This window comes from Dipodomys spectabilis, unplaced genomic scaffold, assembly GCF_019054845.1.
Source record: "Dipodomys spectabilis isolate Male_0828 unplaced genomic scaffold, ASM1905484v1 ptg000705l, whole genome shotgun sequence".
NCBI lineage: Eukaryota > Metazoa > Chordata > Mammalia > Rodentia > Heteromyidae > Dipodomys > Dipodomys spectabilis.
This window is the reverse complement of record NW_024871382.1, coordinates 126159-136604: the sequence shown is the minus strand read 5'-3', so window position 1 is coordinate 136604 and position 10446 is coordinate 126159. Positions and strand designations below refer to the sequence as shown.

Below are 10446 nucleotides of genomic sequence, written 5' to 3'. Positions count from 1 at the left end.
AGGCGCGTATAGGGTACGGCCTGTGCGCCAGGGCGGGGCGGGATGGCGGGGAGGGGCGTGGCTGGCGAAGAGGGCGGGGCAGGGCTGGCGGAGGGGCCGGGCTGAGGGAGAGGGAGGGCGGGCAGGCGGAGCGAAAAGGGGCGGGGCGAGCTGGAGCTGCCCGCGCGCCCCCGGGGCAGAGGCCGGTGACCTCGGGGACCCCGGGCTCTCCGGGGCCGTGCCCTCGGAGTCGCGTCCAGGCTGGACTCAGGTCCGCAGGCCGCGGTGGCGCTCCGAGCCTCTTGGATTTCCGACGTGAAAGAGGGCGTCGGGGAGGGCCCCGCGTGGAGGGCTCCGTGGGGTGAAGAGTTGGGGTGCGGCGAGTGGTGCCTGGAAGACGCCGGGCCGGAACTGGGCGGCCCCCAGTGCCTCACCTGGCCCGGGGTGCGCCGCCCCGGGGCGGGGCCGGCCGCGGCTCCTTCCCGTCCGGGCAGGTGTGCGGAGCCGGGGGCGCGAGCCGGCGGCGCGGGCACGAGTGAGTACGGGGCGGGCCGGCCGGGGTCGGGACGGACCTGCCTGCTGGGGGGGACGGCGGGGCGGGACGGCCCGGCCGGGGTCGGGACGGACCTGCCTGCTGGGGGGGACGGCGGGGCGGGACGGCCCGGCCGGGGTCGGGACGGACCTGCCTGCTGGGGGGGTCGGCGGGGCAGGACGGACCTGCCGGGGTCGGGACGGACCTGCCTGCTGGGGGGGTCGGCGGGGCGGGACGGCCCGGCCGGGGTCGGGACGGACCTGCCTGCTGGGGGGGACGGCGGGGCGGGCCGCTCCCGGAGAGGCCCGGCCGCCCTTAGCCCTTGGCTGCCTTTCCGGTTGCACGGCGCCCTGGACGGCCTCCGTGTGCCGGCGCGTCCCGGCGGCGCCTCCGCCGCGGCTCGGTCGGGGCCGGCTCCCCCTGGGGCGCGCGGCGGGGGGCGGCCCGGGGCGGCGGGGCCGCTACTGCGGCGGGGGCTGGTGCCGCCACGACAGTTCTTTCCTCCCGCGAAGCTGCACCTCCGCCGGCCCGGCCCGGCCCGGAGCCGGCGTCTGAGGAGAAGCCGCACCTCCGTCCTCCCGGCCCGGCCCGGAGCCGGCGTCTGAGGAGCAGCCGCACCTCCGTTGGCCCGGAGCCGGCGTCTGAGGAGCAGCCGCACCTCCGCCCGGCCCGGCCCGGAGCCGGCGTCTGAGGAGCAGCCGCACCTCCGCCCGCCCGGCCCGGAGCCGGCGTCTGAGGAGCAGCCGCACCTCCGCCCGCCCGGCCCGGAGCCGCTCGCCGCACCGCCAGCCCCGGGCTCCTGGCCCCGCGCCGGGATGGCGGAGACTCAGCGTCCCGCTTCTAGACGGCTCCGGGTTGGTTTGTTCCGGTGACGACCCGGACCTTCCCCTTCCCCTCCGCCGGCCCGGCCCGGCCGCTCTGCCCCGGGTGCCCGTGCCCTGGACGCCGTTCGGTCCCGAGGAGCCAGGCCGCGCGCCCGCAACCCTGGCTGCTCGGGAGGCTGAGCTCAAGGCCAGCCCGGGCGGGAGACCCGACTCCGGACCACCAGCAAACCGGGAGCGCGCCGGGGCCGGGGCTGAAGAGCGCGGCAGCGCCGCCGACCGGGAGCGCGGGCGGAGACCCCGGGAAGCTGGGTTGAGGTGACCGCGAGCCAGGGAGGGGCCGCCCTCCCGCGCTCCCCCGCGCCCCCCGGGCTCGGGGTAGCCCTCGGAGGTGCCCCGCTCCGAGCCAGCGCCGCAGCCGGCCAGAGCTCCAGGCTGCGCCTACATTCATGCTTTCTGGATTCAAACTCGGAGCTCCACCATCTGAGTCACGTCCTCAGCCCTCGTGTGCTTTAGTTATGTTCCTGCCCCCGCCATGGGCCTCAGACTTCGGTTCTCCTCCAGTGTAACTGGGATCCCAGGCACGTGCCACGCCACCCAGCTTCTCGGTTGAGATGGGGTCTTGCTAACTTTGTACTTGGACTGATCTCCAGCCCGTGTTCTCCTGACCATTGCCTCTTGGGTAGCTGGCTAGGATTACAGGCACGAGTCACCCTGGCTGGCTTTGTTTTTCCTTTTAGTTTTTTTTTATAGTATGGCAAAAGCCATATTTAGATCATCCAAATTGTCCCATGGAAGTGCCGCACTCTCCTTTTAATTTTTCTTTGGGAAATATATATATATTGGTCATGGAGCTTGAACCCAGGGCCTGGGTGTTGCCCCTAAGCTTTTTTGCTCAGGGCTAGCACTGTACCACTTCGAACCACCATTCTCTTTCAATTTTCTGGTAGTTATTTGAAGATAAGGGTCTCACCGACTGTCCTGCCCAGGCTGGCTTTGAACTTTGATCCTCACATCTCAACTTCCTGAGTAGCTAGGATTACTGGGATGAACCCAGCACTGAGCTGGGTTTGTTTGTTTGCTTGTTTTTGTTTTTTGTCAGTTCTGGGGCTTGACCTCTGGGCCTAGGCCCTGTCCCTCAGCTCTTCAGCTCAAGGCCACCACTCTACCACTTGAGCCACACCACTTCTGGTTGTCTGGTGGTTAATTGGAGATAAGACTCTCACAGGCTTTATTGCCCGGGCTGGCTTTGAACTGCAGTCCTCAGATCTCAGCCTCCTGAGTAGCTAGAATTACAGGCTTGAGCTGTCTTTTAGGATCAAATCTGTGGCCTGTGTGATCTTACCCAGAGCCAACACCTCCCTGAGATTTCTGGGAAAAAGGTGGAACAGATGTAAGCAAGAGTTTTCACACCCACTACTTCTAGCTCTTCATCTATCTAGAGCCTTGGAGCCAAAGGGAGGAGGAATAAGTACAGGCTACTGTAGGATTTGACATTCGTGTTGTTTGTTTGATTGGAAATTTGATTCAGGAAAGTAGATGGTCTGATTTCTGGAACTGACAAACTGTCTCCTTAAGATAAGGAACATACTTAAAACCAAAACTTTGGAAAGATAACACCAGTCGTAGAATCGAAGGTTACAGTTGTTAGGAAATAGTGTTCAAAATTGTGCTTACTGAGAAAGGCAATATTTCAAAGCCTTGTGAGTTTATGTAAAATTTTGACTAAGATTTTGGTCAGTTTGCTCTAAATATTGTATATCCTTAGGTAGTCTAGTTTGCTCATGTTGGATAAGTTTTATCAGTTTATTTAATAAGTAAACCTCTTTCATGTAAATTATAAAGTTTAATAATAAGTAATTAATGAACTTTACAGAACATTTCTAAGCTTACTTATCCTAGAGGTATCCTTTCTGAATTTACTGTCTTCCCATGACAGTAATATGAAGGATGATTGTGAATGGAAACAAAGTTAGGGAAAGATTCTTTAATCCCTTGGCCTTAGTGAAGGTCTACATTGTAACACAGGAGTCAACTTTCTCCAGTTGCAATTTATTCATCCTAGCACTCAAATGGTACTGTTTTACCCCAATGACTTGTTATTAAACTGTGGCCAATAAGTTTAATTATATACCTTAAATACATTTAAGTTTCTGAGGTTTTTCAAAGTAAAACATTTACTCCCGGGATTTTACAGACTCTGCTTAATTTCTTTAAAAATAGAAAATTTTAATATTTTAATTGCTTTTAAATAAGCTACGGACCAGTGGCTATGCCTGTTATCTTAGCTACTTAGGAGGCTAAGATCTGAGGATCAAGATTCAGAGGCTGGGCAAAAAAATACATGACTCATCTCAAATTAACCAGTAAAAAGTTGAAGGTAGAGCTATGGCTTATATGGTAAACACCATCCCTGACTGAAAAAGCTAAGGAACAGTACCTAGGCCCCGAGTTCAAGCTCCAAAAGAAACACACACACTCACTCACTCACACACACACTGTTTATACTTAATACCTTCTTAACCTTGAAGTCTGACAGCCACTTTTTCTCAAAAACAATGAATTTACTATTTATGGATAGTTTCCTTGGATCTGGAATTTGGAGGCTTATCACTTTCCTGAGGGTTAAGATGCTGTCCATAATGTGATGTTGGAGAGGCATCTGGTTACTTGTCAATGTCATAGATTATGATGCCACCTCCTAGGTCAGACCATGATCTGTGTCCCTTACAGCAGCAGAGCAGATCAGTATTTGAAGCTGAGGGCAGCAAGTGAGAGCTATAGCTGAAGTTTTATTTTGGCTGTGTCAGAAAGCCATTACAGTAGTTTTATGGGAAATCTCACAGAATCCCTGATATTTTAGTTTTTCTGTGACTGGACTTGTGAGCAGTCTACAAATGCACCTGGGCAGCTGCTCAGACGAGCTCTGAGGTTGAACGAGTATCTCTACCCAGGAGCTCTCCGCCCCCACCAATGGATATGTACATAGCTAAAACTTGGCTGTGGACTGTGCTTGTATGACTGGCCAACACAGCTCAGTTGAGAGAGGTGAAGGAGAAAGTCTTTGTAGGTATAGTTTATTATTGTTTACTCTGTTTTAGTTAACATATGTCAGAAAAATCTGGTCTAAACTGGTCTTAACCGAAATGGATTTTTCCTGGCCCTGGTGACTACAAGTGCAGGACTACTCTGAGGCAGTGTAGTGTTGTGGTATTCAGCATCTCCCTGCACCTCTCTCCTATCCAGCAGAACACACATGGAAGTGCTGGAGTTCCTTGGACAGGTCCTAGTGGTGCCCATACAACTCCCTGGTCCAATTCTTGTTCTGGACCAGGGTTGGCTTGAGTCCGCTGTGGCCAGGAGCAGACTGTCCTAGTACCACAGACTTGGTTACCTGCCCCGTGGGAGTTCTGTGAGCAAGGTGTCAGTGAAAGCAGACATTCTGTGCTGCTCCTTAAATAGAGTAGATGGGCAGCAACAAAGAAAGCTGGGTAATCCCATTCAACAAACTGTTGTCTGGATGAGCGAATGGTCAGTACTTGAGGCGAATAGAGTGAGTAGAAGACCTGTGACTGCCCTCCGAGGACCACATCACACTGATGTGAGATAAGGCAGGAAAGCTTAGGCAGCTCCCACATGGCATCCAGTGTCTCACTACCCGCTCAGATGGGATTGTGCTATCCTTGTTCACTAATGCTAAGGATATTACTTGGTGACCTTGCATCCTTCATGAATCTGAAAGACCAGCTTTGTCACAGACATGGTGAGGTTTCCAGCATCACTGCCCTTAGCCTCCTGGGTTAGAGGAAGCTTGTGAGGTATGCTGATACCTGTGGTCCGTCTCCTGAGCATGTGCAGCAGCGCTGGGCCCATCGTGCTCTCTGCTGGGCTTCACAGGAATTCAGACCTTGCAGATTTTGTTATTAACTTTTGGTCAGTCAGGTGGCTTAAAGTCAGGTCTTGGGCACTGTCCCTGAGCTCTTTACTAAAGACTAGCACTCTGCCACTTTGAGCCACAGCACCACTCCCAGTTTTCTGGTGGTTAACTGGAGATAAGAGTCTCACAGAAATTTTCTGCCCAGGCTGGCTTTAAACCACAATCCTCAGATCTCAGCCTCCTGAGTAACTAGGATTACAGGTGTGAGACACTAGTGCCTGGCAGGTTTTTTGTTGTTGTTGTTGGTCGTGGGGCTTGGACTCTAGGCATGGGCGCTGTCCCTGAGCTCTTCAGCTCAAGGCTAGCGCTCTACCGCTTGAGCCATAATGCCACTTCCAGACTTTTCTGTTTATGTGGTGCTGAGGAATTGAACCCAGGGCCTCATGCATGTGAGGCAAGCACTCTACCACTGAGCCACCTTCTAAGCCCTCAGTTATTTTTGAATGTGTGCCTGTGCTCTCTTCCTGGGTAAGAGGTACTTGGGTACTCCTCCATCAGCTGTGCTGCTATCTGGCTCTCCTCTCCTCTTGAGATCTAGAGAATATAACATAATCTGAGATCCTGGAAGATTTTGCTACACTTTCGGCTAAATCCACTGGATTTTATGTAAATTAGTCTTCTTAAGGATTGCTCATTGGTATTTGATTATGTGTACTCTGGAACCACACAAATACTGTATTTTACAGCTATTTGCTGAGGGCTTACTACAAATAGCTATTAGTATAAGTGTTGGGGATATTACAGTTAATATCACACAATATGCAGACTAACATGTACACCACACACATACACATGCATGCGCACAGTATATCCGTGTGCAAACACCACATTCCTACACACATGTATGCAATGTGCAGGATGCATACACAACATTCTGAACCCCACAGCACATGCACACACCACAAGTCTGCACTTATGTACGTATGCATGCCACACATGTTTGCACATGCATGGTAGTGATATATGTAAACTTTGAGAGATCAAGCAACAGAATCATGTTTTCTGAGGTATTATCTGGATGGAGCCTGACCCTTGTATGGGTTAATGGAAGCTGGGTTAATGGACCTAGCAGAAAACAATATACTCTTAAGACTGTAGAAGAGGAAGATTGTAATGTAAATAAACTCCATGCTCTCCTGTGGTGAAGGCGAAAAGTTACAGCCTAGCTTTGGGCTGGGCTCTTTTAACCCTGTCTTAGGAGAAAGGCTGGGATCATGTGACCAGCAGGTAGGAAGGAGTCAGATTTGAGTAGAGCTGAGTAACTCCTGTTGGAGCTGCTACAGTTGAGGCTGGAGTTTCGGGAGAGGTTAGGAGTGGATAGAACTAGGGAAGCAGTCGAATACAAATGATGCTTTTACTTGGGAGAGGATGACAGCTTTCAAGGCAATTAACAAACTATCCCCTAACCCCTTAAGATAGAGGTAGGGGGCTCCTTCTCATGTGGTCATTTTATGTGGAGCCAGGTAGAAATCCAAGCTAGGGGCAGGGGAGTTTCCCAAGGCTAAGAGACTAAGGTGGCTGCTGGAACCCCATTCTGGGGGTGGGAAGCTGGGTGCTGGTAAGGCTGCAGCAGAATGGTGTCTGTCAGAGCAGCATTCAATATAGCTCTGCAGGTCAGGTGTTGCTTGTATTTCCTGTAAAAGGCTAGATGGCACCTAAATTAGACCTTCCAGGGCAGGGGTGGAATTTAGAGGTTTGTGTTGGCACTTTTGAGGAATTTAGGGTTTGTGATTACTAAGCTCTACTACTTCAGCCATACCCCCAGCCTTTTTCACTTTGGTTATTGTTATACAGAGTCTTGCTTTAATAATCATTTTTAATCAGTAAAAACACAAACAATATTATTTGAGTGCTTCCCTACAGTGAGGTCCATGGGTAAGACTGGAAGAAGTGTAGGTTTGCCTACATTTTTTTATCTAGTACAACACAAATACCAACAGTCAATGCTAATCAATCTCTAATGCAATTCTCCTGAAAATGTTTTTCCCACACAAAATATTGGTCTTCCTTTGTATTAATTCTGGCTGAGGGTGGGGCAGAGGCTGGTTCTGGCCTTGGTATAGCTTGCTAAACCTGCTGGACCTGCTTATTACTTTGGGGCCTTGCCCTCCCAGAGCACCTGAAGCTACCCCTGGAATGAGGAACCCCTAACATGAGCTTCCTCTTCATAGGCCCTGGAAGGCCCCACAAGGGCTCATGAGGTCATGGGGATCTCACCAGTCAGGCCTTCGGGCTTCAATCAGAAGTTTTCTCCCCATTGAGGACACAGCACCCTCACCTGGCTGCCTGCCCAAGGACCCAGCAGGCTACTCAGGAAACTGAGTCTGCTGGAAACTTTTCCTGCTTCCAGAAGCAATGGTGCTTCCTTATAGCTTTTGCTGTAGCTAGTAATTTTCACATCAGACTCCACTTTCCATGGGTGGCCCTCAAGTTTCTATCCTCTGTATGGATCTGGACCCTGCACTTGCTCCAAGAGAACATTTGAGACAACAGCAGAATGAGGATCCTGAGAGGCCAGAGCCGGGCCTCACTGCGTTACATTGTTTTAAGGTGTTCAGGCCAAAAGGAACACTTGGTACAGCAAAGCTAACATATCTGTATGTCCATTTTAACAATTAATGAAGAAACAAAAAACATAATTTTGCTTTTTTTAAGGCCTTGCAAGTAATGTGTTGGATATATACTACATGGTTAGAGATAAATATTAACATATAAGAAATCATATTTGATGTATTTATTCATTTTTCACCTTTTAAGTGAGTAGAATACAGATATAAACCAGTTGATTCTAGCTAGGCACTGGTGCTTCAAACCTGTAATCCTAGCTACTCAGAAAGCTCAGAGCAGAGGATGGCAATTAGAAACCAGCCTAGGTAGAAAGTCTGTGAGACTCTATCTTCAAAATAATCAGCAAAGAGCAAGGCTGTTGGCATGGTTCTAGTAGTGAGTCAGATGAGCAAGCCAAGTGGAGCAAATTTAAGGCCTCGAGATCAGACACTTTTACCACAAAAACAAACCCCCAAATCCAAATAACAGTTGGATCTAGTCCTATGTAAAAAGATTAACTTCCTCCTTCCTGTCTTTCTTCCTTAGTTAAATACAATGGGGAGAGTAGGGTTTTGTTTTTTGTTTTTCCTGGTACTGAAGGCTTGAACTTTTTTGAGTAGGGTCTTATGTTTTTGCTCTGCAGCCTGGACCATGATTCCCTTATTTGGCTTCCCTCTTATCTGAGAGAAAGAAGAGTACCCAGCTATTGGTTGGATGGAGGTCTCACTAGCTTTTGACCTGGGCTAGACCTGAACTTCAATCAGTCCTTCCAACTCTGTCTTTCCAGTAACTGGGGTTACAGGCAATAGCCACCAAGCCTGGCTGAACTCAGAAATATTTTTAAATACATTAGGGTATAATTAGCTGCATAACAAATCCGTACGTTTCTACTACTTAATGTGGCAAGAACCACTTCTCCCTCAGGTGGACATGTCATGTAGAGCTAGGAAGTTTATGGCATGGTAGTTCAGGAGGATCTTCCATTCTTCTGTTCCTCTGGCTCTGCCATCTAAAGCCCTCTTCAGCAAGCAGGAGAAGCCCACCTCTTCTCCACTGTCAGGTATAGAGATGGCACACCATTGTCTGAGCAGCTGTTTTCCCAGTGTTGTACCATGATAGGGAAGCACATGCATGGATGGATGAGTATCGGTACCAATTCTACATGTAATTCTGTCATTCCATGAAAGTTTAGATTGTATGTCCGTTGCCTTTGATACTCACCCCAAACTCAGGAAACTAGTACACAATTCATAATATGCATTGCATTGACTATAAATAGACTCATGTCAGGCAATTTTCTGGTCACATCCTGCTTGTCTTGCTAACTCACCCCAATACCTTTTCTCCATTTTAGCCATCAAAATGGAAATAAAGCTAGGTCCCTCAGTGATCAGTTTTCAAAATCTATTAAACTGTATAAGTACAATTGGAAACTGGAAATGTAGAAAACTGAAAGTACCCTTTCCTATGTATTTTCTTCCTCTTGAAAACTTTTGGTAGAACATAAAAATGTTTATCTTTAGTATGTTACATTAAGTCCGGACTAAAATCTGATACTAACTGGTCACAAAGAAGCTGGACTGGAATTGACACATGTATGAACAACTAGAAACTTGTCAAAACCCAAGGCTCTGTTTCCCCTGGCCTGACAGACACATCTCAGATCTGTAAGGGAAAAGAGTCAGGTAACTCCTTGCCAGTTTGCTTCCACGGGCTCTTTACAAATCTTAGTGAGGGCAGAGACACCAATACATGGGTCTAATTGAAAGGCAACTGGAAAGAACCAAGATAAAGTTGGGAATCTGCAAAGGCTCTTGGTCCATCGCAGTTCACTGGGAAAGAGGAGTCTCTCCAGCAGAAGAGCTGAAGTGAAGGATGAGGCGAGCAACCCTGAGCACACCAGGACAACCAGGGGACTTGGACTGGAAGTCTACCCTCATACCATCCAAGACAAGCCTGGGAGGCTGCACCAGGCCTAGGGCATTCATAGGCCACATGTTATTACACCGTGACTGATACAAGATGTAGACTCCCAACCTGGCCATGGTTACAAAGTCTAGAACTCACAGATACTAGAAGGGACAGACAGGAAAGCACAATCAGACCCAGAGAAGACAAAAAACAAAACTGGAAGTTACTATCAACAGGTATCCAACAGGGATGTGAAATAGAATCTAGGACTTTAAAACAGCTTGAAGAAGTTAAAGACAGCAATAGCCAAGGAAGAGCAGAGTGTGACACACTTCAAAAACAAAAATGACCTAATAGATTTGGAGCTTAGCAGTAAGATCCAGGATGGAAGTTTTAAATGTGTTTTAAGAAATAATGCCCCTAAATTTCAAGATGACAGGAAATGATAAGGTTAACCATAAGCTGAAAAAATACTAAAGGTGTGTGTGTGATGGGTGTGGTATGTGTGTGTTTGAAGTGGTTCACGTAAGTATATAGAAAATTTTCACAGCAGAAAAACATTCACATTTTAAAATGGGTAGAAGAGGAGTTGGAGGCATGGCTCAGGTGGTATGGGCACAAAGTGTCAGATATTCAAGTCCTGATTTCTGATTCTTTTTTTGCTTGTAAACATGTATTTTATTTTTATTGTGAAAATACTGTACAGAGGGGTTACAATT

The 10446-nt window shown here is 49.5% G+C and overlaps 1 protein-coding gene across 1 annotated transcript in view; it reads left to right on the top strand.

The window, feature by feature from the left end:
* Positions 1–174: 174 nt before the first annotated feature.
* Positions 175–10446, top strand: part of Sh3yl1 (SH3 and SYLF domain containing 1) — a 47994-nt gene continuing 37722 nt past the window's right edge. Inside the window, exon 1 of the mRNA XM_042672406.1 lies at positions 175–514. Within this exon, the coding sequence (XP_042528340.1) occupies position 514 (1 nt within the window). The 5' untranslated portion in view covers positions 175–513. The remainder of the gene's footprint in view (positions 515–10446) is intronic.